This window comes from Sciurus carolinensis, chromosome 2, assembly GCF_902686445.1.
Source record: "Sciurus carolinensis chromosome 2, mSciCar1.2, whole genome shotgun sequence".
Lineage (NCBI taxonomy): Eukaryota > Metazoa > Chordata > Mammalia > Rodentia > Sciuridae > Sciurus > Sciurus carolinensis.
The window spans coordinates 188900649-188927978 of record NC_062214.1 but is presented as its reverse complement, the minus strand read 5'-3'; the positions used below and the strand labels follow the sequence as shown (position 1 = coordinate 188927978).

At 57.3% G+C, this 27330-nt stretch overlaps 1 protein-coding gene across 4 annotated transcripts in view; it reads right to left on the bottom strand.

Annotated features, from left to right (window-relative positions):
* Positions 1-376: 376 nt before the first annotated feature.
* Positions 377-27330, bottom strand: part of Rin3 (Ras and Rab interactor 3) — a 107893-nt gene continuing 80939 nt past the window's right edge. For all 4 annotated transcript variants that reach the window (XM_047539188.1, XM_047539190.1, XM_047539191.1 and 1 more), the window contains 4 exons: positions 26155-26463; positions 11868-11999; positions 4627-4790; positions 377-1943 (listed from right to left, as the gene is read on the bottom strand). In XM_047539188.1, the coding sequence (XP_047395144.1) occupies positions 1623-1943; positions 4627-4790; positions 11868-11999; positions 26155-26463 (926 nt within the window). In that variant the 3' untranslated portion in view covers positions 377-1622. The remainder of the gene's footprint in view (positions 1944-4626; positions 4791-11867; positions 12000-26154; positions 26464-27330) is intronic.

The window sequence follows — 27330 nt, the reverse complement described above, 5'->3', positions numbered from 1 at the left end:
TCCAGCACCCCAAGCCACTTGGACACCCCTTTCTTGGTGGTCTCCCCCAGGGGCAGCTGCGGGGAGTACCTGGAATAAAGTAGGGGAGTTGTGCGCCGACACGGGCAGCCCAGAGCTCAGCTGGAGCCACGCTGACTCCGGCTGGGATCAGGGTCTGCATCTGGCAGGTGGGGTCGTGCCCGGCTGCCCTGGGTGTCCCGGGGCCTGTTGGCTCGTGCTGGAGGCCCCTGGAGGCCCCTGCCTCAGGCACTCACTGAGCGAGCCCGCGGCTGGGTTTAATTCAGGAGGCCCGGCTGCCGTCCCCGGATGCCCGCCCTTCACGCGGAGGCCCCTGGGCTCCCCCATGCTTCCTCTGCCATCCCAGGACCTAGAAGAGCTGACATTAAGCAGCACCCAACAAACACCCATCTTTAATTGGTGCCAAGGACAGACAGGAACAGTACAGATCTCTCGAGGAAAGCGGAGGATAAGACCAGCCAGGGGGCTGTGGAACATGGAAAAGGACTGTCTGGTCCAAACGGGGGAGTCAGGGAAGGCTTCCTGGCGGAGGTGGGCTTTGAAGGATGTGTAGGAGCGGACCAGCTGAAGATCACGGGACGGTGTGCCGGGGAGGCAGCAGCAGCAGGAAGGGGAGACGGTTCTGGACGTCATCTGCAGCTGGACAGTAAGACCCAAGGACGGTGGGAGTGCGGAAGATGCCGGTCGAGGGCCGGACAGGAGCCAGAGCCCTGAGGGCCACAGGCTCTGGCAGGGGGCAGGGCCTTTTGAGCCCTGCCCGGGAGGGTTGGGGTGGGCAGGGACCTGGGATGGACCTCAGGGCTCCAGTTCCTCCAGAGAAGGAAACATCGGTTCCAAAAGGGCTTTTATTAAGCTCCCCCAGTGCCTCCCCTACCGCTGTCACAGCCGCGTGTCCACCAGGGGACGCCCATCAGCTTCCCCTGGAGGCCGTGGGGCTTGTGTGTGCATCTGTGGCCTCGCTTGGTGCTCCTGGCGTCTGCTGCCTCGGGAGGGGCTCAGGTGCTGTCGGGGACTGTGGGCACTGGGGCTGAGGCCAGGCTCCGTGGCAGGGGCAGGGGCCTGTCCTTCAACACACACCCTGAGAGATGCTCCTGAGATGCTGGGTGTTTCCAGAACATCCCAGCTCCGTCCTGAGTGGCAGAGGAGCGGCTGTGGCCAGGTAGCCCTGGACGACGAGCCCTGGAAAGGCCAAGGATGGGGTGAGCACGACGAGGCAGCGGAAATGACCCGAGGGGCCATGTGTGAGCAGGGGGTGGCCCGTTAGCTGCAGCTGGCTGGACAGCCTCTTCCCTCTCCGAGCCTCGGTTTCCCTTTCTATTGACGAGCATGGCCTCTCTGCTATGACCCCACCTCAGGAAGTGCCCTTGGCTCCTGCTTCATGTCATTCTTACAGTTATTTTGTGCTTTGGGTCACCCTGTTCAGTGGGCGGTGTGCACGCACACAGGAGGCGCCCTGTCGGGGGTCTCGTGTGTCCAGAGGTGGGGGCACATGTGTGAATGAGCGGGTGCAGCTGGGCGGTAGGGTGAGTGAGGGCCCCGTCCCTGCCCCCCGTCCCACCAGTCTCAGGAAATAGTGCCACGGCGAGGGCCCTGGAGGCCAGGCCTCACAGGAAGTTGGGCTCCCGCACCACCAGGAAGGGTGGGTTCCCGCTGTCCCCGCCACCGTCCAGGGGCCGGTACACGAAGTGGAAGTCGCGCTTGGGCTCGCTTCGCAGCAGGTAGCCCTTGATGCGGTGTGGCAGTGCCTCGTCGGCCAGCTGGAAGCAGCGCCCGTCCACCAGCACGAAGAGCCGGTGCTCCTGGGGCTGGGCCACCTCGAACTTCTCGGCACACTGTGCGCACAGCGCCTGGGCCACCGTGTCTGCCCGGGACGCCAGCGTCCGCGACTGCTGCTCAGGCTCCAGGTATGACACACAGATGAAGTCCTGCGGGGTGAGAAGGAGGGGGCTCTGGTCACCGGCAGGGCCAAGCAAGCATCCCGCGTGGCCCCCACCCCAACACCAGGGGCTGGGGCCAGCAGTGAGGAGCTGTGCGACTGGAGGGGTGGCAGGAGCAGGTGTGGAGCTGGGGGTCAGGGCCCCCGCATCCCTCCCCTGTCCTGCAACTGGGCCTGCTGGGTGACCCTTCCCTCTGCCTGGCCTCCCCACTGGGCTGACCGGTCTGGGTAATTAACTTTTGAGTTCTGGCAACGAGGAGCCAGTGCGCCCCCTGGTGGTCAGTCCAGAGGCTTGCTGGTCTTCCTCACCCGCTCATCATTCCGTGGCTTCCTGATCTTTTCCAGAGTGCCCCTGCCCCAGAAGCAATGCTGGAGGGTTGTGTAAATAAAACCAGGGGTCTGGACCTCACCCCCAACACCCCACAGTTCAGACAGGTGGAACAGTTCAGGCCCTCAGGGCTGGAATTGCCTCTGGGGCTCAAGGCCAGGCAGGGACAGGAGGGTTGAGGAGAAGGCTTGGGGAAAGAGGGAGAGGAGCTGGAGGAAGAACAGAGGGTTTAGGACAGGTGGAAAGAGCACTGAGTGAGCAAGGTGGGCAAGTACCTGGCCAGCACACTCATGCAACCCTCCATCAGTCCCGGAAAGAGGACAGTGTGGCCCCAGAGTCCCAAGCCTGGTTTTGAATCTGCTCTCATTTGCTGTGACCTTGACCTATCGAAGCCTGTTTCCTCCACTGTCCACTGAGTACATCAGTCATGACAGGCTGTGAGGAAGTACCCAAAGTCAGATGCAGCCTGTAACGGCCTCTGCTTCACCCAGGACCCTGAAAGCAGGTGTGAAGCCGTGTGCGGAGCTGCCCCCTGGTGGACACAGTGGTAACAGCAAGCACGGGTGGCTCCACAGCTGTCGGCCCAGGGAGATGACAAGGACTGCCACAGTAGTCAGTGCCTGTGAGGCCCAGGCTGGGTCAGGGCTTCACTGCTGCTGCCCCACCCGCTCTCCTGGTGTTACAGGGCTGCCCTTGCCTCCCCCAGTTAGGCCTCCGAAGGGCCTTTGACTCCTACCAGTGACCTTTGAGCTCTGGGTTTTCATTCCCCAGGGAAATGCAGAGGAGCAGCGGAAGTGCTGGGAGGGGACAGAGAATGTGCCCTGTCCAGGTCCCAGAAATCGTGTGGAGGGGCTCCCGGTCCCCATTCCAGGCTCTCTCCCAAGCTCCCATCTTCCCAGTGGTAGGGAGTCTGTCTCTCTAACCCTCTGCCTGGCACAGCATCAGGAACCCACTGGGTAGAAGTAAGAAGGAAGGGGTGGCGGGGCCAGGCTTGGACCGAGAGCATCCACACCCCCAGAGCCGGTGGGTGGAGCCTGCCAGGAGCTCCTACAGCTTGGGACAGCACGCTTCTCTCTCCAACTCTAAGATCAGGGGTGCGAGCCCAAGTCGGTCATGGTGGGAGTATTTACACCATGAAGACTGACAGAAACTAAATGCACAGCCTTTTTCTTCTTCTTCATAGAGAGCCAGTTACAAGGTGCTGTGGATTAGAGGAAGGAGTAGGGACATTAGCTTGGCAGTCCAGACATGTGCTAGGTTGGCAGAGCTCCTCTGCTTCACAGTTGGCTGTGTGAATGGGGCAACTGAGTCCTAGAGAGGTAGGGATCGCTCAGGGTCATGCGGCGGGCTAGCACAGAGCGGGTCCAGCCTCCTGCCTCCCAGGCCTGGGCTCTGACTCTTATAGATGGACCATCTGGAAAACCAGGAGTGGGATTCAGGCAGGACTGGCGAGCTCTGGGAGCTAGGGGAGTGTCTGCACAGCTATGGACAGCTTGGGCTTGCTGCCTGGCTTGTTAGCCTAACCCTCTCCATTTTCCACACACCACAGTCTGTTCTGTCCCAGGTCCTGGACTTGGGGCCCCTGAGACATGTGAACCATGTGTGCTGCCGTCCCAGAGGTAATGCATATACATGGAGGGTTACAACGTGCTGCAATATGTACTGTAATGGGGAGGCACAGAGTAGGGCATCGCCCAGCTTGTGGGGGGAATCAGGAAAGCCTCCGGCTGTTAGACCCTGGATTGTCTTGAGGGCTGGGCGTGACAGCTGGTGAGAGGGGAGACAGCAGCCGGTGGAGGCTGATCAGCCAGGGAGCTGAGCTCAGTGTTTAGGAGCTGCGGGCGGCTGGGTTTGTTGCAGCTTGGGTGTGACCGGAGCAGAGGAGGCAGGGCTCCGGCCTCAAATGGCCTGAATGTAGTCTGTATAGATAGAGGGGTGGGCACTGGTCAGTGGGGACAGGAAGGGGAAACAGGGAACTTGGCAGCTTCTGCATTGGTCCGGGGACCCAGGGACAAGGCTGTAGGTCAGCTTGGGTCCACATCTCCAGCCCTAGCAGGGCCCTGGTGCACACCAGGGGCTACAGTCATCTCATCTGCCCCATCAGAACACCCATGGCTGGTAGGACCCTTCCAGGCCTACCCATGTTCCTGGCAGGGGACTGGACATAACTAGCAGGCCAGGGCTGGGGTTCCTTCTCCTGGCGGGAGCCCTGCTGCTTCCTTGAGGGCGGGGTTGCCCAGAAGGAGCGGCCAGTCGCTGTCACAGCTACTGAGCCAGCTGAGCAGAGAGGATGGTGTCTGGGCAGGGTCCTGCGGCCATCTCCCACCACCCGCCGCAGGCTCACCTGCACTGAGGAGCGCGAGGCCCGGGCCTTGTTGAGCGTGCGCCTTCGCTCCCAGCGGTGGATGGAGTCCTGCACCTCCACACTCAGCTGCCGGGTCACCGTGATCTTGTCGTAGTTCTTGATGTGCTCTAGGGCCCCGTAGGTGGTGGTCAGATAGTAGGAACCTGCGGGTCGAGGGTGCGGAGGTTGAGCTAGGGCAGGAGGGAGTTGGTCCGAGTCCGCCGGGCCCCGCCCACTCCTCCAGGCCCCGCCCACTCCTCCAGGCTCCACCCCGCCGCCAGGGGGCGCCCGCATCGCAGCTTCTGCTTCAAAGGCTGAGCCGGTCGCGCGCCCCCAAGCCCAGCTCTGCCCAAAACCTTTCACTGGTTCCCCTGCAGAATGAAACGCTTGCTTATTTTTAAAATATTTTAAAATGTGAAGAACGGGCAAGAAACAGAAGCATGGATGCCTTTAAAGTGGGCTAGGAGGGACTGGGAGCGTCTCCCGTATCACACTGCCTGAGCCAGGTGGCTAGTTATTCTAAAAATATCTTTAAAAGATGTAGGGGACTTTTTAATTATTCAGTGTAGTTTTTAAAAAAAATACTTTGTTTTCATTGCAGGTGGACACAATACCTTAATTTTATTTTGATGTGGTGCTGAGAATTGAACCCAGGGCCTCACGTGTGCTAGGTGAGCGCTCTACCACTGAGCCACAACCCCAGCCTCCTGTGTATTTTTTAATGATTTAAAACAAGCAAACATTTGGAATTACCCAGTTCTTCATTTCTTACCTTCTTTTTAACTTTTTAAAAAAATTTGTTCTAATTAGTTATATGTGACAGTAGAATGCATTTATGCATTTTGATAAATCATACATAAATGGAGTATAATTTCTCATTCTTCTGAATGTGCACATTGTAGGATAACATCAGTCATGCATGTACATGGGGTAATAATGTCTGTTCATTCCTTACCCCAGACCTCTTCCCCTCCCTTCTCTCCCCTCTACCTACAGTAACTATATTCTTCCCTACCCACCCCTCCTTATTGTTAATTAGCATCCACATATCAGAGAAAACATTTGGTCTTTGGTTTTTTGGGACTGGCTTATTTCGCTTAACATGATATTCTCCAACTCCATCCATTTACCAGCAAATGCCATAATTCATTTTTCTTTAAAGCTGAGTAATATTCCATCATATATTACCTTCTTAAGTAATTCATGCATCTTCTTCATCCCTAATGTTTTCTGAAGTAAAGTTTTGTGATACTTTGGACTGCAAAATTTCATACTGTTTTAAGATACAAGATAACGTTGTGCATGGACGCTTAGTTCGTTGTCCTTAGCTTATTAGGGGCCTGTGGTTAAAGAGTCTGAGAAATATTAACCTTGCTGAGCCCCAGAGAGGGAGGGTGACTTGGCTGAGGGCACACAGTGGTCAGGGCCTGGAGGGGAAGGGGGGTCTCAGCACTTGCTGTCTTCTGAGTCTCAGTGTTGTTACTTCCAAGACCCTGGCTTCCCTGCCCTTCACCAGACCTCTCTCCCTGACCCTTTTAGTGCCAGCACAATGATTTTTGATTGTGATTGTGACCCAAATCTCATCTTCCCAATTATTGAACCCCACTATTATTTGGGGAATTATTACCAGACTGAAATATGCATTTCCCAGACTCCCAGGGAGGTATGCACAGGAGCCCTGAGGCTTCCAGGAAAGACTTTGAAAGGGACAGACTTGGTTGATATATCCCTCTGGGTTTTTGTCTGTCCCCCTTCCTCCTGCCTGGAATACAGAGATGAGTCTGGAGGCACAGCAGCTGTCTTGTGATCAGAAGTGATAGGCACAAAGACAAAGGCCCACACGCTAAGGAAAGACGAGAAGAGCTGGGTCCAGATTCCCAGAGGCAGGGCTACAAATGGCCATCCTTATAAACCGCATGCCCCGAACTTCTTGATCAAGAACACAGACTAACCTCTTGCTCTGATTAAACCGCTATGAGTCACACTGCAAGTTATTCCCAGCCCAAGCCTCCCAGCTGCCCCCCTGGATGGTGCTGCCTATCATTCTTGCAGATTCTACAACCAGTTGGGCCAAGTCCACACCTGGGCCAGGGAGGGCGGGGGGCATGATAAAGGAGTCTGTGGCCACAGAATCACCCACACTTTCATAGCGGTGTAGGAAACAGGGCCACTTTCTGAGATAAGTACATGAAGACTAACGTGGAAATTAGCTCGGTGACTAATCGGAGCACAGCCACGAAGCCACTCATGCCTCCCTTCCACCTGGGCTCCGAGCCTGAGTGGCCAAGTGTCTCCGGTGCCACCAGCCCTTGCTGCCTTGAGTCCATGTCCCTAGGTACATAGCCCTCTTCCTGTCCGGGACTCTGTCCTGCAGAGTGCAGTGGCCTGGTTGAAGATGTCAGTCTGGAGTCAGGGAACAGGGCGCGGCCCCTGCCCTTTGGCACCCAGTCCTGTAATCCTGGGCCAGCCACCCAGCCACTATCTTCTCTATGCCTCGGTTTCCTCATCTGCAAATCCCACATCATTGTGAAGAGCCAGTGAGATGAATGAAGCGTGTGAGGCGCAGGACTTAGTGACCTGTGGGCAGCGCGTGTGGCTGTGTGACCTCAGAGTGTTGGGAGACTCCTCGCCCTTCAGGGGGAAGGGGAGGAACTCCAGGCCCCTCCAGGCCCTCTTGCCCCCTGGAGCTCTGCCTTCTCCCAGCGCAGCCCTGTAAGTCATCTTTCCTTGGCGGGGAGCCATGCAGTACCTGCTGGGACCACTAGGTGGTGGGTGACACCAGTGTGCGTTCTGGGGACTTGGGTGTGTCCGTCCCTTGGTCGGAAAACTCAGCAACTCAGCTTGTGGAGGGGACCTGGGCAAAGGAGTCCCTGAGGGCACTTGTGGGGCAGGCTTGAATTCTGGGTGGCTCCATCCAGATGCCCAGCCAGTGCCCGGGTCTCCTGTCTGCCCCCGACTTATTTCCGAGTGTTGGGAGCAGTGGAAGATCTAGAAGGGCCGGGTCCCACCACCCCGCTCAGCCTAGGGGAAGCCTCTGATCGCCTCTGCCTCCAAGGCCTACTGCAAACGGCCGGGCAGTGGCTGGCCTTTGCTAAATGACGTCCCCTGGAACAGGCTCGAAAGAACCTCCAGAGCACAGTCTGGCTGGCAGGCGTTCTGTTCACAGGACACACAACTCAGGAAGCGGGAGCCGGCTCGGGGCTCTGGTCTGGACTGGCAAGGCCCACGTGGCACCGTCCTCCACTCCCCACCGCACCCCTGCAGTGGATGACATTAGGAGTCAGAGGTGACTAGGTCACAAGGGGGAGTCCTCCTGAATCAGAGTAGTGCCCTATAAAAGAGGCCCGAGAGCTGCCACGTCCCTTTCACCGTTCAAGGACACAGCATCGAGGAGGAAGGGCCCTCACCAGACACAGAATCTGCTGATCCCTGGATCTTGGGCTTCCAGCCTCTGGCACGTCAGAAACGAGTTTCTGTGGTTCAGAGGTTGCCCCGTTTGTGGTTTCTGTCTTGGCAGCCCACAGGCACAACGCTTAGCTACCCTGGCAGAAGGCTGGGGCGCCCAATCTAGCCAACACCTTCTCTGTGCCCAGTCAGAGAGGTTAGGTGACCTGCCCAGGTCCTCCAGCCAGTCAGAGGTGGAACTGGGCTCCAGAACCAGCCTCCAGACTGCTCTGTAGACACCACCCTCTTAGTTTGTTTAGGTTCAAGCAACTTAATTCCCAGGCCTGGGGTCTGGAGGGCCTGTCCCTGTCCCAAGCATCTCTGAGCAAGAAGTACAGGACCCTGCACCCATGGGGGCTCTGTCTCCTCTCTCACCCTTTTCCTGTTCCCAAGGGTGGGACCCTCTTCTCACCTGCTTCTCAGGACAGAGGTGATGGAGGTCCTTTGCACCACTGCCCAGCTGAGATGAGGGCTAAGCAGGGGACACTCAGAAATCTACCCCCTCCCGCTGTCCTTCTCTCCTTGGGCCCAGAAACTTCTGGACCTTGGGAGGGTGGAGGCTGTTGAAAGGTGGAAATCCCTGCCCATGCTGGAGGCCCCCACAGCCATCTTGGTACCAGAGGCTGGGCCTGTCCTGGGCGTGACCTCCCACACCCTGGATTCTGGAATGGGGCAGAGGGAGGATCAGAGAGTCACCGCTGCGCTTGGTGTTCATGAACTCTGTCCTCTGGCCCTTGGAGCTGCCAAGGGTGGTTCTGACACTGCTGTGGGTGGCTGGGCTGTGCCCTGCCTGCACCTTCATCCTGGCGAACACCTTGCGGGTGCCCTGGAGGCCAACCTGCAGGACAAGAGGTGAGCGAAGGCTCTGACTGCCCAGGTCTGACAGAGGCAGGCTGCAGGGTCTTCAGGAGCCTCGGGTCAGAACCTGTGGACGCTTTCAGACCTTTATGGAGGATGTGGACTTCGCTGGGTCTCAAAGGTGCCTAAGGTAGCCCAGAACAGTCCAGATCTCCGATCTAAGGGGCCTTGTCTTCTCCACCCAATCCTGTTAGGCTCCTGGAAATGGGAAGAAGGAGCCCTTGAGGCCACGGCAGGGTGGGGAGGGAGATTCAGGTCTGCGGAGAAGGCTGTGGTCCTGCCTGCCCCAGCCGGAGCCCTGCGTGGCCACAAGGATTCAGGCTGAGGCCAGAGTAGGAGTCCTGGTGGCCACCACTCCTGGACGGCCAGCCACCCAGACATCCGCCCTGAGCCTAGGACCTCCTTCTACCCTTCCACCCTGCAGGAACTTCCACAGACATTGTCTCAGATGTCCCAACCCTGGAGGGTCTGTGTCACTCTTTAGGCAGGACTTTTATATGACTTTTCCTGAGGCATGTCAGCAGCACGTGGCCACTGTGGAAAATTTAGAAAATGGAAAAAATGTTGAGAGAAGTTGCTAAGTCTCTGCACTCAGGACTTTCCTTGGTTACGGTGTCCCTCTGACCCAGCCTCTGTCCCACCGGCCACTTCATCTCTTCTCAGTATTCATCACATGGGATTGGGTGTGAAATTATCTGGTTTCCTCATTGGTTTAACCTGTTTGAGGTTTGATCCTCCCCTGGAGGGAAACTATGAGAAATCCTACAAAGTAGAAGAAGCTCAGTAACATCTCTTGAATGAATGAATCAATGGCTCTTATTAAGAGTCTTAATGCATTTCTTGTTGATGTCTAAGAGTCTTTTACATATTGAGGCTGTTAATTCTTGTTTTACTGATTTGAAGGAACACTTTTTCCTGGTTTATTGTTATCTTCTATTATTGTCATTTTTGACATGTAAAAGTCTTGACGTTCAGAGGTCACACATAGGGCAGCCCAAGGCCATGGTGAAGATTCCTGCTAGAAGCACTGGGCAGGCTGCTGTTCCTCTTAGGGACTGTAAGCCCAGTTGGGCTCACAGTCTCTGACCCTTCCATTCTTTACCTCAAGCTGGTGGGGCCTGTGGGAGACACGTCAGTATTGCCTGGAGACTCCTCCCAACCTCCCCAGCCTACAGTGCTTCCATGTGCATGCTTGGGGTTGCTGAAATCTAAGTGGAAGACCAGAGGAGGCGGAGGTCCCTAAGTGTAGGATGAATGAGGTGCTCACTCATTCTCACAAGGCTATCAGCCCTGCACTACAGCCCAGTGTCTGGTATGGATGACTGGATGGGCAAATGGATGTGTGGATGGAGGGATGGATGAGTGGATGGCTGGCTGGCTGGCTGGCTGGATGTGTGAATGGATGAGTTGATGAATAGATGGATGGATGGGTGATTGGATGAGTAGGTGGTTGAATGAGTGGATGGATGGATGGATAAGTGGATAAATGGATGAATTGATGAATGGATAGATGGGGTGATTGGATGGGTGGATGGATGGATGTGTGGATGGATGAATGAGTGGATGGATGGATGTGTGGATGGATGAATGAGTGGATGGATGGATGGATGGATATGTCAATGGATGGATGAGTTGATGAATGGATGGATGGATGGATGGATGGATGGATGTGTGGATGGATGGATGAGTTGATGAATGGATGGATGGATAGATGTGTGGATGGGTGAGTTGATGAATAGATGGATGGATTGATGATCGGATGGGTAGATGGATGTTTATGTGGATGGATGGATGATTGGATGAATGGATGTATGTATGGATGGGTGGGTGGATAGATGACTTGATGGATGGATGGATGATTAGATGAGTGGATGGGTGAATGGATAGATGGGTGGGTGGTTGGGTGGATGGATGGACTAAAAAAATTTGGCTTCTCCTGAGTTCCTAGACCTCCTGAATGACAAGTTGCTCCACCTGCAGCAAACATTTAACTAGAAGAGGGGAAAGTAGCTGCAGAGACTCCAGAGCCACGAGCCACAGTTACATAGGACAGACAGTAAAGTTCATGGCTCCCTGATCTTTTGAGAACTCACAGAATTGAGGGAGACAGGAGGGAGGAAAGTGGAGGTACGGGGGACTGCAATGGGGCAGATTATATTCCATGCATGTATGATTATGTCAAGACGAACCCCCATTACAGTTATTTTGCATAACTATAACAAAAACATTTTAAAAAACTCACAGAACCACTTACATCAAACTGTCACCCCAGGGACATGCTAAAAATGCAAATAGATGCAAAGAGAGTGAGCTAATCTCAAGAACCACAAAGCCCAAAGGGACACGGGGGCCTGGGTGTCCCGCTCAGTTCTTTGTGGCTGAGTCTCAGAGTCTCAGCTGCACTTCAAGGGATTCTTGGTTGCAGGGTGGCTGAGGCTCCGTGGGTGGGAGGAAGACGGGGGAAGGAGGCGAGGGGAAGGGGGATTGTGGGTGGGTGCAGGGCCCTTGCCAGTTCAGTAATGCCGCCCCCCAACAGAGGTCCTGAGTAGGGCTGGGTGAGTAGGGCCGAGTGTCCCCTGGGCCACTGGAAGAGCTAATCACTCCCTGTCAGGTTCCTCATGTGGGCACTGCCCGGCTTTTATGCTACCTCTGTTGTCCCCTCTGGGAGGAATGCCTCTCCCCACTTTTATCTGCCGAGTGCTGTTCATCCTCCAACGCTCTGCTCAGCATCACCTTCTCCAGGAAGCACTCCCTGACTGCCCGTCTGGGACATGTGCTCTGGTCCCTTCTGGGCTCCCCTCCGTTCAAGCTCTCTTGAGTGACGAGGACATCTTCTCTGACCATCTCCTCTCCCCTCCTGGCCTGTGAGCTCACCCAGGCATGGCCTGCACCTTCCCGTCCCCAGGGCCTGGGCGTGAGGTGGGCGGCTGTGGACTCACCCTCCCCCAGCTGCAGGGCGGGGTCCATGAGCTCCATCATGTACTCCACGCTGAGCAGCATCTCCGTCAGGTTGCTGCGGGCCAGCACGTACATGAGCACCGGCAGGAAGTCGTCCGCGCCGTAGGGCTTCCCTGGGGAGCAAGAAGGAATCAGTGAGACCAGGGCCCGGCAGCCCTCCCTGCTGGGTGAGGGGTCGTGGCTTGCTGATGGGGTGGTCAGCCCTGGGAGGGGAACGTGCCCGCTCTGTCCCTGGGCTCAGCCTCCTCAGGAGGCCCGAGGCCCAGGGCAGGTCTGGGAATAAGGAACTGAGAAAGTGCTCTCGTGGGAGGTGAGCAAAAACCCAGCCCCTTCCCCTTTCTGGGGACTGAAATGGGGCAAATTATATTCCACATATGTATGATTGTGTCAAGATGAACCCCACCATTTTGCATAACTATAATAAAAACTTTTAAAAAAAACCTCACGGAACCACTTACATCAAACTGTCACCCCAAGATCACAACACACTTATTCACGGACCCGCCCAGAGGCAGCTGTCTGCCTCACACCCAAGATTTCTGGGAAGGTCCCCGTCCCTGCTAACCATGCAGCTCCCTCCCCACCTGCAAAAGAGAAACCTTAGTCAGCCAGATGCCGAGGCCTGTGAGCTCACCTTGCACTGTCACCCCGAAAGCTTCAGCCTTTCCCGAGGGGCCTTCCCTGCAAGCCCAGCAAGGACTGGCTGTGCCTTTGGGGGAGATGCTCCCGGGCTCAGAGCAGCCCAGCTGCCAGGGATCCCTCACAAGGCAGGAGGAAGGTCCCCAGTAAGGAACAGAGGCAGAAAGGAGGGTGGAAGCTGGGACCAAAAGGGACTGCCCCAGTTTGTCCCTGGGCTGCCTCTGAGGACTTTCCCTGTGGCAACAGAAAACCGTAGTTTGGACGTGAGTTCACACAGGGACAGAAGGCCCTGGGGTCCTTCCTGGCAGCCAGCCTGCCTCTGGAGCACACCTGGGAAAGAAGCCCGACAGCGAGGCTCTGGACAGTGGGTGTGGCCTTGTGGGTCAAGTCCAGCTTCCCGGCTTCCTCTAACCGAAGGAAGTCGGCAGAGGCCTGGGCTCAGCCAGAGGCCACAGGGCAGCCTGTGACCCAGAAAGGTCTTCAGCAGTGCAGCGGCCTTCTGTGTTTTGGGGAGACAATAATCAGCCTGAACACTTACTAAACAACTTACGCTTCTTTCGAAAGATTTATTTCCACTCGACACATTTTACGAAGGATTTAGGGAAATACAACTCACAACATGAAAATCAAAATAATAATTTAAATATCAAGACTAATGTCAAGTATGAGAAGAATTCCAGGAAAAATAAAACCCAAATAAACAAGGACCTAGGCAGTTGCTCCTTTAGAGTTGTAAATCTGGCTTTGAGTTTCCTGGTGGCCAAGGTGAGGAGGAAAAGATCATCTGTTCTATTTTTCTCATTGCTCAAGAGAAGACAGAGCTGTGTCTTGGGGGAACCAAATTATTTTTCTAACCCTTAGCTCTAAAATAAAATTTTCGCATGGGGCTTCATCTGGAGGCCATGTGCCGTGATCAGCAAGTCCCTGTGGCACACACGGGAACATTTCACAGGGATTTTCATGTCACTATGTCAAGCTGCAGTCGAGGGCAAGTCTCGCCACACGTCCAGTGTGGGTGAGGGAAAGGGTTTCTGTTGGAGGGATGGGCCGGCTGTAAATGAATCGCTAAGACACTTATTTAATAGAAAAAAACACAGGAGACAACGATCTCTTTTGAATCAGGGGGTGTGAGGGATTAAGCCACGCTAAGATCTGGCTCTAACAAAGATGGAAGAGCCACCTGTCCTTCGTTCATAGTCCTATGGTAACAGGGGTGCTGGGAGGAGCTCCTTCCATGAGAGGCGGGATGGGGTGGAGTTGAGGAAGCCACTCTGCTCTAGCCGGTCATCCCAGCAGGACCTGAATGTTCTGGCGGGGAGCCACTGCACGGAAACCACATACTCTAGGCCATATGGAACAATCTCTCAGTGATTGCCAGTTCCTGGGAGCCAGATTTCGGGGCTCCAGGGACTGTCCCTTGGCCTACCCTATTCTGGAATCCTGAGTGTGAAGGGTCGGCCTCTAGCCTTAGGCCTGGGCCTGGGTTCAAATCCCAACTCTACCACTCAGTAGCAGCGGGCCAGGAGAAGTTCCTTGCCTCCTGTAACCTTGGCAGAGAGGTTGAGATGCGGTGCCCAGAGAGTAGACTGAAATGGCACAGTTGGCGGGTCCATGGACATAGAGTGGCCCGAGTCAAAGTGGCTGCTCATATTTTGAACCCAGTAGAAAAAGTTAACGGATGATCTACATTTAAAACCAAACCAAACCAAACACTACCCAAACACTGTATGCAAAATCCCGTGTCCCCGACTGGTCCGTACACCGTCACCCGCCCTCGTACAGTCACATGGCCTGGCAGCCACGGCGGATTGGAAATGACTGTTCCAGTGGCATGAAACATGCAGCAGCCTGTTTATTTAAAAGTTTGATATTTTGTTGATTGTGGATTTTTGCATGAATTATTATGTTTTAAAATACTTGAATTAAGGTCTGCAGGTGCAGTTCAGGGGTAGAGCACTTGCCTAGCATGCACGAGGCCCTGGGTTCCATCCCAGCACACACACACACACGGGCACGAAAAAGTGAAATATTACGTTAAAAATTACTTATCTTGCCACACGACCCCCAAATTCCATTCCTAGTTACATATCTGAGAGAAATGAAAACATGATATCCACACGATGACTTGTACAAACGTGTTCACGGCAGAATTATTTATAATAGCCCCAAAGCAGAGATTGCCCAGATGTTTAGTGCTGGTTAATGAACAGATACAATGTGGTACAGCCATACAGTGGGACACCGCTTGGAAATACAAAGGAACCAAATATTCTAATTTTAAGTCCTTTGGGTATAAACCAAGGAGTAGGATTACTGGGTCAAAAGGTGGGTCCGTTCCAAGGTTTCTGAGGAATCTCCACACTGCTTTCCAGAGTGGCTGCACCAATCTGCAACTTCACCAGTAATGTACGAGTGTACCTTTTCCCCACATCCACACCAACACCTATTGCTTGTGTTCTTAATAACAGTCATTCTAATTGGAGTGAGATGAAATCTCAGGGTTGTTTTAATTTGCATTTTGCTAATTACTAGAGATGTTGAACACTTTTTCATATATTTGTTAATCGCCTGTATATCTTCTTCTGTAAAGTGTCTGTCCAGTTCCTTGGCCCATTTATTGATTGGGTTCTTTGTATTTTTGGTGTAAAATTGTAAGTTCTTTATAAATTTAGGAGATTAGTGCTCTATCTGAAGTGCGTGTGGAAAAGATTTTCTCCCACTCTGTAGGCTCTCTTTTCACATTATAGATTGTATCCTTTGCTGAGAAAAAGCTTTTTAATTTGAATCCATCCCATTTATTGATTCTTACTTTGATTTCTTGTGCTTTGGGAGTCTTGTTAAGGAAGTCTGATCCTAAGCCAACGCTTGATGAAGATTCAGGCCTACTCTGTCTTCTATTTAGTGCACGGTCTCGCATACTATAGTAATGCAACCACATCAATGTTCATGGCAGCTCAATTCACAGTAGCTAGATTGTGGAACCAACCTAGATGCCCTTCAACAGATGAATGGATAAAGAAGCTGGTATATATACACAATGGAATATTATTCAGCCATAAAGAAGAATAATATTATGGCATTTGCAGGTAAATGGATGGAATTGGAGAATATCATGCTAAGTGAAATAAGTCAATCCCAAGAAACCAAAGGCCAAATGTTTTCCCTGGTAAGTGGATGATGATATACAATGGGGGTGGGGGGATGGGGGGTGAGAGAAGAATGGAGGAACTTTAGATTACATAGAGGAATATGAGAGGGAGGAGGAGGCGGGGGTTTAAAAGTGGTGGAATGAGACAGATAGCACTATCCTATGTACATGTATAGTTAGAGGAATACTGTGAATCTACATTGAGCACAATCATAGAAATGAAACGTTGTACCCCATTTGTGTACAATGAATCAAAATGCAGCCTGTAAAACATTTTTTTAAAAATAACTAAAAAAAAAAAGGAACCAGATAATGACACACATGCGAGGAGGCAGAGGCCTTGAAAACCTCCTTCGTGAAAGAAGTGGTCACCAAAGCCTACGCGCTGTCCGTGCTGTGTATGAGCAATGTCCAGAACAGCCAGATGGGCAAGACGGAAAGCAGATTTGTGGCTGCCAGGGGCTGGGCTGGGGCAGCCGGAAGGGAGAGTGACGGTGAGTGGGTACCCAGCTGCCCCTAGGGAGGAGAAAGTCGGGAATTACAGACGTCTTGGTCACATGACCTCAGGCACACATGAGAACCACCAGATTGCTTTCAAACACCTGCGACACGCACACACACACACACAATGCATCTCCACTGCTGAGCTCTTGGGGGCCCCTTACAGTCTGTACCTAAGGTGAGAATCTCACCCCCTTCACCCAAGTCCTGGCCTGGTGGGAGGGGTCCGGGCGGGAGCTGGCATTCGACCAGCACTGGTGTCTGGCAGCCCGATGAGGTACTGTGTGGGGCCTGTGCACAGTGAGGCAGGAGGAGAGGGCCAGAGCTGGCCTGCCTTCAGGCCCTCCCAAGCCTAAAGCCAGGGGCTGTGACCTCGGGGTCACGGACGGCGGGCCAAGGAGGGCTTTGGGTTCCTGGCCAGCTCAGTCCAGCTTCAGGCCGGCGGGAGTGCTGGAGACTCTGGACTGCTCCCTTCCTCCTGTATCATCCGGTCTCTGAATTTCGCGGTGAGAGGACTCCTGGCTAACTGGGACATGGCCTCCCAACATAAAGACTACATTTCCCAGCTTCCCTTGCAGCTAGGTGCGGCCTTGCTCGGAAGTCCTAGCTTAAGGGTTCAGAGGGAGGTGGGCATCCAACTTCCAGGTTTGCCCTTAAGGGGGAGGAGCACGTGGGTGGAGGAAAGCTGGGAGGAGGGTGGCGCGGCCAGGTAGAAGGAGCCTGGGTCCCTGAGGACGGGGTGGGGCCTGAACACTGCAGGGGTGTCGGAGAGGAAAATGAAGCTCCGTTTCAATCCCCGCCATGTGCTTAGGCGTTGCCAGTGGCCCAAGCTACAGACCATCCTGTGGACTTTCGGTGAGGATTATACAGCAGGAGGTGTGTGGGGTGTTGCCCCCATGTCCCCAGGGAAGCCCCTGCCGAGGGGAACAGGGGAACACTGGTTCCTCTGGCTCTGAGTTCCAGCCCTGGCCTCTTCCAGCCTCTGTGTCCTCCCCACTCTGCAGCATGAGTCTCCTTCATGAGCCTGAGGCACGACTGAGGCTCCCAGGAAAGATGGTTCAGTGCTTGGTTTATCTGATTATTAACTGGTGGTGTGCAGATCTTGATTCTGTTTTGACTTGCGGGACAGGGGACAAGGCGGGGGCCGCTGTGCAGCCATGACAGTCCTGCGCCTTTAAGAACTTTCCATGACCAGACAAGCTGTTTTGCTGCCCCCTATGGGGCACCTGGCAAGGCCTCTTGGGTTCCAGGTCAGGGGTGCTGAGAACTGTCCTCTAATGCTCAGGACAGCTCCGTAACAGGGAATTACCCGTCCCCAAATCTCACAGTGACTTTCAGCCCCAGGATGGTCCAGCTAGGGTCCCGTAGGGCCAGACAGGCTCCAGGACTAGGGACTTGAGTCCCAGAGTGAGGGACCGAGAGGCTGGGTCAGGTGGTACCCTGGAGACAGGTCGAGAAGAAGTCTCTCTCGAGATGGGCTTTGTGCCCCTGGGGACAGAATGTCCTTCGCCCTCATCTTCTGTCCTCCCCCTCCTTGAGGAATCCCGCTGACCCTCCCACAGGGCCTGGGGCCGGCATCCTTGTTTCTGCCCAGTGTGTTCAGCTGCCTGCTATGGGGGACACCCCCATTCCCACATCTGTCTCTCCAGTTACCCACAAACACTGCATCCCCATCTCCCCAGGCCACAGCCTGCCCAGCACATGCAGGAGCACAGGAAGTAGTACGGGGTCATCGTGTGAATGAATGCTGGGCTCCCAGCAAGACCCCAGAGCCCTGACTGGGCCAGGCCTCTGCAGAGCCCCAGGGCGTCCCTGCCCATCAGCGGCCCTTCCCGGGACCCCCCCATGCCATCAAGGAGCCGGCTTCCCTCAGTCCCTAGAGGCAAAGCTGGGTGGCCTCCGTCTTCCTTGGGGGCCCTCTGTCGTTGGGCCCAAGGTTGGGGTCACAGTCATAGATGCTGGGGTCTGTGGTGGACCTTCCACACGCTGTGCCGGAAGATGCTTCACAGTTGGCTTTTGGAAGAAAAATAAAAACAAGAACTCCGATTGGCTGTGTTTGCCAATTTCCACAAAGGCCAGTCTCGAGGTGCCACCTTGAACACGGATGGAAGAAAACCACGTGGTGAGCTCCCATAAACCGGTACGGGTCCATTCCTGCACACCAGCGGCCTCAGAGTCAACAGGTCCGACCTGACCACAAGACAGCTGAGGTCCGGAGCTGGTGGCGGTTGCTCTGAGCCCCAAGCTGGTCCCCGTGGAGCTGGGACTGGAATCTGGGTCTTCTCCCCGTGACGTGCTGTGGGACAGTGAGAGACGTCCTCACACCAGGGCTTGAGCCCACCCTCAGGGAGCAGCTAGGGCTTCCCGGGAAGCCTGGAGCCCAAGGCTCGGACTCAGCCTTCGCACAGTGGGCTGCTGGGACAGGGTGGCAGCATGATCTCCCGTGGTCTGACGGCCGTGTCATGTGGATCTGAGCTCACACCCGCTGGCCGTGCATCTCAAACCCTGCTGGCCGCAGTCTGCGTTTCCTGGTGATTTCTTTCTTTTCTGCCACGTTCCATCTGGTTGCCATCTGTAGGCAGGGGGACCACGCTGGAAAGGGCTGGCGGGGCCTCCCCATGTTTCCTGGGTGGGGAGCTCGTGGAGGAGGAGAGCTCTCTTGCCGATAAGACTGAGTTGGAGAGTGCGCAGCCTGGTCATGCAGACCATGGGGATTAGGAGGCCCTGACTGCCAGCCAAGGTGCTGTGTGACTGAGGGTTTCTCGCCAAGCCACTCAGAGCCTCAGTTTCCCCACTTGAAAACTGGCAATTAGTACATTCATGGCATTATGCAGAGCTGTTAGAGCATCAGATGAGAGCGGAAATGAGGTCTGGTTGCTTGGGAAGCATTATCTAAAGAAGTGTTAGCAAATGCTTTCTGCAAAGGGCCAGGTAAGAATTTTTAGTTTCACACAGCACACGGTCTCTATCCCAATGGTTAAAACTGAGCCGATGTCACAGCAATAGCCCTAGATACTGTGTAAATGAACAAATGCGGCTGTGTTTCAATAAAAATTTGTTTATAAAGTCAGGTGGTGGGCCAGAGCCTGCAGACCCCTGATCTACAGGAGAGGACTTATCATCTTGTCATAAGTACCTTCGCCCCTAGTTTTGCTGACCGGGCTCCTACTGAAAGCAGGTGGCTGGTGCAACAGTCCTGGGGCAGCACCAGGTGCAGGACTGATCTGCTTTGACCTTTGCCCTGCACCTTGCCTCCAGCTTAAAGCAACTCCCTTTCTCCCAGAAATCTTTCCTGAAGACCCCCACCAATGAGGCTTGATGCTCTCATAATGGGTTTCCTGGGTCCTGTCATTGTGGAGTGCAAAATTAACTAGCAGACATTAACTCCGCGTGGCGCCACTGGGCCCAGAGAGCAACTCCACCGGCTTCCCAGAGCCCTCACCAAGCTTTATGCCTTCCGGTTTCCGCTCCCTGTTGACTCTCTGTCCCCCTGCAGGGTCGTCTGGACTTTGCCTTGCTGTGTTTGTAACCCAGGCCTGGGCGGTGCCTGCCCACCACTGGCGTTTCAGAAATACATTTGCTAATCAAATGACGGAGCCTAAGTGCTCGCGCCACGACTGCTGTTTGATGCTCCGTTTTTTGCCTCCACTGGGACCATCCTCCAGACAGGGACTGGGCCCTCCTGGGTTCTGCATTAACATCTGTATCAACGAATGTTTGTTGAACGTTGAGAATGACCTTCTCTGATGAGCACGTGGATGGTAGAACGCAGCGTCTGGCCCAGGGGGTTTTGAACTCAGTTCGCCGCGAAGGGCCCGTGTTACCGGGCATCGTGTGCACGACTCCTCTGCTTCTCGGCTTCTCTGCTTGACCCAGGGTGGGGGCAGCAGGGTTGGTTGCCTGCTTCCTCCTGACTGTCCCTCCTTCACTTCAAGGCGACTCCCAACCATGTCTCTGACCTCCGGACAGTCTTCCAGGACCAGTTTGCAAACGGTGGGTCTGGGCTGAACTCTCAGCTGCACAAGTGCACGCAGCCCCTCCCCCCCGCCGAGCGCCCCGCCTGCCGGTTGCACAGATGCTGGTGGAGTCTAAGTTCTGCTCTGCACGCGGCATCCCTGAGGCCGTCACCCAGGTCCCTGGGCCTTCCCTGGAGAGCTCCTCCCGCCAGCCGGGCAGCTCTGCAGGCTGAGGGCTCAGGGACCTGGAGCCGCAAGTTCCAGCAGGGTTTGAAAGGCAAGAGGCGGCAGGGGCAGCCAAACTCCGCCTGTAGCTGGGCCTGCCTCTCCTGGGGCCATCTCTGACCTCTGGGCACCCTGAGGAGGCCAGCCTAGGAGGCACGGCGCTGAGCTTGGGGCTGGGTCCAAGTCCCTAGCCCACCACTCGCTGCTCAGCAGTGACCCTGAGTGTGCTGACCCCCGAGCCTCAGTTTCCTTGACTCTAAACTGGGGATGATAATAGGGTCTCCCCAGCACGGTGGCAGCACGGTGTGACGGGTGGGACCCTTGACCTGATCGTCATCAAAGACGGGAGGGTAAGGCGTCCCATAATCGCCTGGACTGTTTCAGGTGTGAGGAAGGAAGGCAAGGTTGGGACCTTCCAGGCCTGGGTGCTCCCTCTTGTCATCTTGGGATGACAATGCCCAGGGGCACAGAGACGCCTCCCTGGCCATGGATTCCTGAGCTACCACCACAGGGAACACCCCTGCACCATGGGGCTGGCCAGACGCGAACCAGAAACCCACCTCTCCCGGTGCAGACGAGGCACACCTGGCGGGGAGCCGGTGTGTCCGCAGCCGACTGTCCACCTGCCTGGGATGTCGACCTCAGAAAGCCCGGGAAGAAAGGCTCCCAAACGCTGGGCTGACCTTTCAACAGTAGGTGACTGGCCATCAGAAATACGTGTTTTTTAGCATAGATTTTTATGCTGAGTCCCCACCCGTGGTCAGTGTCACAGACCCCTGGAGTCCCCATCGAGAGCCCTGCCCCAGGCACTCCCCCAGCCACTGTCCCCCGCCTGAAGCAGCTGCAGACTCCGGGCTTCTGGTCTCTGCTGGGTGGTGGGTGCCCTGGATGCAGGCTCTGCACCCCCGCTGGCCCACATCCCACCACCGGCTGGGACGCTCCATCCCCCGGGGCCGGAGTCAGGTGGCACCCCCAAGTTCTGCAGCATCAAGGTCCCGAGGGCACCAAAGGTGGACTTGGGCCTTCCACAGCCTCTCGGTGTCCCCTGCTCTTTATCCTCCTTAGGACAGGGCCGGCCCCCACCTCCCTCCTACCCGCCCAGGCTGGGAGTGGCTTGTTCATCAACGTGAGAGGAGGGATGAATCTGAAGACCCACCCCGTCTCCGCCAGCCTTGTGCGGCCCACAGGAACCCAGCGAGCTCCTGGGTACAGAGGGAGCCCCCCGTCTCCCCAACCTGCCGGACCCAGGCCCCTAAGCCTGCCGTAGTGGAAAACGCACTTGGCTGTGATTCTCAAACTTGGGGTTCATTCCCAGGCTGGTGTGTTGGTGCAAAGATATAGAAGCAGATGCTTGGAGCCTGGCGACTCAGGGTTTGGATCCTGGCCCACCAGCACTGAGGCCTGAGAGCTGCCATCTTCCTGAGAGGACAGGTGGCCGCTACTCGAGCTCCTGTGTCCCAGTCCCCTCCTCCCTGTTCCAGCAGGCCACCAGCAGCCAGACCCTGCTTTATTCCCCGCAGCTGCTGCATTGAGGCGCTCCTCCCGCACCAAGGCAGGGGACAGGCCGAGGGAGGGCGGCCCTGGGAGGGAGGGCCGGGAGGCGGAGGCAGAGTGGGGCGGGCGGGCGAGCTCTGGGAAGGCGTCCTGTGGGGGAGGCGGGCCTGGGGCTGGGCACCCCGTCCAGGGCTCCGGGGCTCAGCAGGGGTCTGCGTGGCAAGGCCCCCGGGACCTGCGGGCGGTGTGAGTCCTCCAGAGCCAGGACCTCCACCTGATCCCGAGGAAACACCTGCGGGGCTCCGAGGTGGAGCTTCCGTTTTAAGGAAAGCTGGGGACAGGGACGGACGTCCTGCTTCAGTCTCAACACGCCAGCACCATACAGCACAAAGAGACGGCTGTGGAAATAGCCCGGGTGACAGGCGGCCACATGCGGGCGCACCGAGCCTCTCGGGACCTGGTGGGGAAGGAGAACGGCCCTGGTGCAGCCAAGTGACAACCTGGAACTGCAGACAAGGCTCAACCTGAACTGCAGCACAGACAACCGCGCAGGCCACGCAGGACGGCCGGTGCTTCATGACACCCGGGAAGGCGCGCGGGGTCAAGGCCCCGAAGTGTGTCACCTGCCCTGGTGTGATTCAGGGAAAGCCATGTCTGCGCAGAGCGCACAGCCGGCCAGGTAATTCCTGGGGACGGGGGTGTCCCTCTCTCAATGCGTTACCAACATGCTCGCAGAGTTTCAAGTTCGACATCGTTTCCAAATGAAAGTTGTTGTTTTTTTTTTTTTTTAAAAAGCCACAGAACTATTTATTTCAAACAAAACCCCACGTGGAAGCCTGTGTGTAAAACGGGTCCCAGCAGATCTGTCTGTGGTGAGCCCGCCTGGGGCCCAGCTGTCTTCTGTCCCTCTGGTGCCCCGCCTCCGGGGCGCCTCGTGGAACCTGGCTTGGAAACCACGAAGCGGCTCTGCCTCCGTGTGTCTGGGGACGTGGGGACGTGGCGGTTCCTGCATCCTGCATCTCAACGCGTACACACACGCCGGAGGGGCGTTCTGAGCCCATTTCATGGGTGGGAAGACTGAGGCCTGGGAGGCACGTCCCGAGTGCCCTGGCGCCCAGTGCTTCCCGGGCTGCCCACCCTCTGCCCTCAAGCAGCACCTGAGGGGTCTCATGTGCTGGACGCACCTGCAGAGGCTGCTGAGATGCCGCCAAGGCTGAGGCTCAAACCCAGGCCTGTGGGTGAACCCCAAAGCCCCGGCTCTTCTCAGGGAGCTTCCTCCCAGGCTTGAGCGGGTGACCCTGGCCTGCTGAGGCGGAGAAGAAATTGGGAACCACTGGGCACCCCATCCAGGGCTCAGCCAGCAGCAGGAGGGGAGCGCACTGTCCCCCCACGGGAGATGCTTGCTGAGGACCCTCACACCAGGCCTGATCCTGGCCTGACCTCCTCACTAGCAGTGACGTCCTGGGGTGACCCCCAATCCCTGTTTCCAGCCTCTGTTCCCCACAGGCAGCTGCTCTACCTGCTGCCCCAGTCTGCCCCTCAGCTCCTGCCCCTCAGCTCCTGTTCCCTCAGCTCCTGTCCCTCAGCTCCTGTCCCCTCAGCTCCTGTCCCCTCAGCTCCTGTCCCCTCAGCTCCTGCCCCTCAGCTCCTGTCCCCTCAGTTCCTGCCCCTCAGCTCCTGCCCCTCAGCTCCTGTCCCCTCAGCTCCTGCCCCTCAGCTCCTGCCCCTCAGCTCCTGTCCCCTCACCTCCTGCCCCTCAGCTCCTGTCCCCTCAGCTCCTGCCCCTCAGCTCCTGTCCCCTCAGCTCCTGTCCCCTCAGCTCCTGCCCCTCAGCTCCTGTCCCCTCAGCTCCTGTCCCCTCAGCTCCTGCCCCTCAGCTCCTGGCCCCTCAGCTCCTGGCCCCTCAGCTCCTGTCCCCTCAGCTCCTGCCCCTCAGCTCCTGCCCCTCAGCTCCTGTCCCCTCAGCTCCTGCCCCTCAGCTCCTGTCCCCTCAGCTCCTGTCCCCTCAGCTCCTGTCCCCTCAGCTCCTGCCCCTCAGCTCCTGTCCCCTCAGCTCCTGCCCCTCAGCTCCTGCCCCCTCAGCTCCTGTCCCCTCAGCTCCTGTCCCCTCAGCTCCTGTCCCCTCAGCTCCTGGCCCCTCAGCTCCTGTCCCCTCACCTCCTGCCCCTCAGCTCCTGTCCCCTCAGCTCCTGCCCCTCAGCTCCTGCCCCTCAGCTCCTGTCCCCTCAGTTCCTGCCCCTCAGCTCCTGCCCCTCAGCTCCTGTCCCCTCAGCTCCTGCCCCTCAGCTCCTGTCCCCTCAGCTCCTGCCCCTCAGCTCCTGTCCCCTCAGCTCCTGCCCCTCAGCTCCTGTCCCTCAGCTCCTGCCCCTCAGCTCCTGTCCCCTCAGCTCCTGCCCCTCAGCTCCTGTCCCCTCACCTCCTGCCCCTCAGCTCCTGTCCCCTCAGCTCCTGCCCCTCAGCTCCTGTCCCCTCAGCTCCTGCCCCTCAGCTCCTGCCCCTCAGCTCCTGGCCCCTCAGTTCCTGTCCCCTCAGCTCCTGCCCCTCAGCTCCTGCCCCTCAGCTCCTGTCCCCTCAGCTCCTGTCCCCTCAGCTCCTGCCCCTCAGCTCCTGTCCCCTCAGCTCCTGGCCCCTCAGCTCCTGCCCCTCAGCTCCTGTCCCCTCAGCTCCTGCCCCTCAGCTCCTGCCCCTCAGCTCCTGTCCCCTCAGCTCCTGCCCCTCAGCTCCTGCCCCTCAGCTCCTGTCCCCTCAGCTCCTGCCCCTCAGCTCCCCCTGCCCCAGATCCCTTTCTTTTCTCTTCAAAATAGGCCACTCCCTCCCCCAGCGCCTGCTCCTCTGTGGTTAGAAACCTCGGTCATTAGAAGGTCCTTATCCTGTGACAGGGTTTTTAACAGAATTCCAGGAAGCCTGAGGTAAACCAGGAATCACTGGGCATGGAGCCCTTTCCCGGTTGCAGCCATCTGACTCCCTGATCATGTCTGAGGGTCTGCGGTGCCCTTGGCCTTGACTCCCAATGCCAGGCAGCCAAGGTCCAGCAGTGAATGTCACCCCTCATTAGACACCATGTAAGGGAAGGTGACATCTGCGGGCAAGCACTCTGCCACCTATCTACTTCTCAGCTCCAGAGCAGGAATTTGAACCCAGTTCTATGTGGTTGTAGAGGCGACAATCTTTGCATTCTCCATTACCATGGCTGCCATGTACAGTTAGACTTGTCGCTCACTGCACAAGGGAATGCAGCTGAGGGAGTGACTGGGGCCCCCCCAGCGCCCTGTTTACTCAGGTGCGCCCGCCTGCTCGTCTGCCTGGAGCAGTGCTGGGGCCGGATAGAAACCATCCCAGTGACTCTCCTCCCCCTCTGCACCCCTGGCGCTGTGGTTTCGCAGATCTTGTCACTGAGAGGGGAAGTGTTCCTCACCCCTCGAATCCGGCTCATCTTGTGAGTAAACAAGCCGGAGAAATGTGTCAGTGCGCCTGTGCAGGCCTGGTCTCCATGGGCTTCCCTTGCTGTACTGGACCCGGCCGCGGCCACAGGCGCAAACCTGGGAAGCCTGTTAGCTGCCAGCCCACCGCCAGCAGACGGGCACTGCTGTGCCCAAACGCGGGCCTTCAACTGACCACCTCTGAACACAGACCCCCAGCAGTGCAGCGGAGCGTGGCGTGCCCGAGCAGGCCAGCATCACTGGCCTGTGAGTCCTTCAACACTGACCACAGAGGGCACCTGTCACGGTGGGATCGTGTCCCTTCCAAACTCAGGTGGAGGAGCTAGCCCTCGACAGGAACCGGGCCGCACTTGGACACAGGGCTGTTGCAGACACACTTAGCTGGGATGTGGTCATGGTGGAGCAGAGAAGCCCCTCATGCAACGTGACCCGTGTCCTGGCCAAGGGGAAATCTGGGCACAGACACCCCTACAGGGGACGCAAGTGCAGAGGCAGAGCAAGCAGGAGGGAGGCGGGTGCAGACGGCTCCCTGGCCTTAGAGGGGGCACAGCCCTGCCCGCCTTGACCTCGGCCTTCTAGCCCCCAGCACTGCGGGGACAGACGATCCGTTTCTGCTGTTCCGGGCACAGCGCTGGCTGTGGTCCGTGCTTCACCAGCCCCAGCACACTAATGCCCGCAAAGCCCCTCCGGCCTGGCTCTCTCGCCCGCCTCCAGGGCAGCAGCCCATCACGGCTTCCCTGTCCCAGGTCACCCCTGGGAGGTGCCGGATGCCCAGCCCCAGGTGCACGCCAGCCCCCTGCCCAGCCCGCCCCTCTGGGGGCCTGTGGCTCTGGGTGGCCTCCAGGGCTCTGCAGGCCGGACCTACCTGGGTTGCCGAGGGCCATGGAGTCGTAGATGAGCTTGCAGGTCTTGAGGAGGATGGAGATCTTCTTCTCGGGCGAGTAGGCCTTGTGCATGCTGCACAGCTTCTGCAGGATCTTCTCCATGACGGGCACCTCGGGCACGCTGGTGGTCACGCCCAGGTCCGTGGTGGTGGTGGACAGGATCACCAGCTGGTTGTCCTTGAGCTGCTGCAGCGAGCCGTCCCGGGTGTGGATCTCGTGCAGGCTGGCGTTGACGGCCTCCTTCAGGGGCTTCAGCACGCACTTGGACAAGGCCGACTCCACGATGGCCTCTGCGGGTGGCGGGGCGGAGGGTGAGGAGACTGGCCGGGGGACCCCGCCACCAGGCCAGCCCAGTGGTCAGGCCCCGTGGTTCTGACGTGTGGGGCAGTGCGGCGCCTTCGGCAGGGTCATCACATCCCAGCGGTTTCCTCGGGGCCTGGCATGCAGGCTGCTGGCCCGGCCCCAGCCCCTGGGTCAGCCCTGACTCGCCTCCCACTTCATCTCCTCCTCTGCGCCCTCCACACCACCCTCGGGGCACGTGCCCTGCAGGCTGGACCGTGGCCTGATGTCACAGCCTGGCTCCAGGGGCCCGCCATCCTCCTGCCCCACCTCTCCGCCCGTCACCTGGCTGTCCCTCCCAGGAAGGAAGCCCCACCATTTCTCCATAGCTGGGCACCCTCCTCCCCCTCCTCCTCCACCCCCTCCTCCTCCCCCTCCCCCTCCCCCTCCTCCTCCCTCTGACCTCTGGGTGGCCTGGAGCCCTCCATGCCCTGGTCAGCACACAGCCTGGGGACCTGGGGTGATCTCACCAGCCGCCTGGCTCTTTCTATGCTGACGGTTCCTAAACGTCTATCTTCAGCCCACACTTCTCCCCAGAGCTGCAGACTCAGCGCTCCAGGGCCTCTGCGGCACCCGCCCTTGGACAATAAGCGTCTCCAAGGTCGCATGTCCCACACTGGGCTCCTGGACTTCTCCCGCCTGCACAGGAAGCGGCCCCCAGGGACGCCAGTGCGCCCTCCGCCCTCCTCCTCCCTTGTCCCCACTCCCAAGTCAGCTGGTCCTGCTCCCCTTTCACAGCAGAGCCAAATCCAGGCTCCCCGATCCACCTGCCCAGGCCCTGCCCGCTCCCGGCCGCCCTCAGTGTGCACCTGGACAGT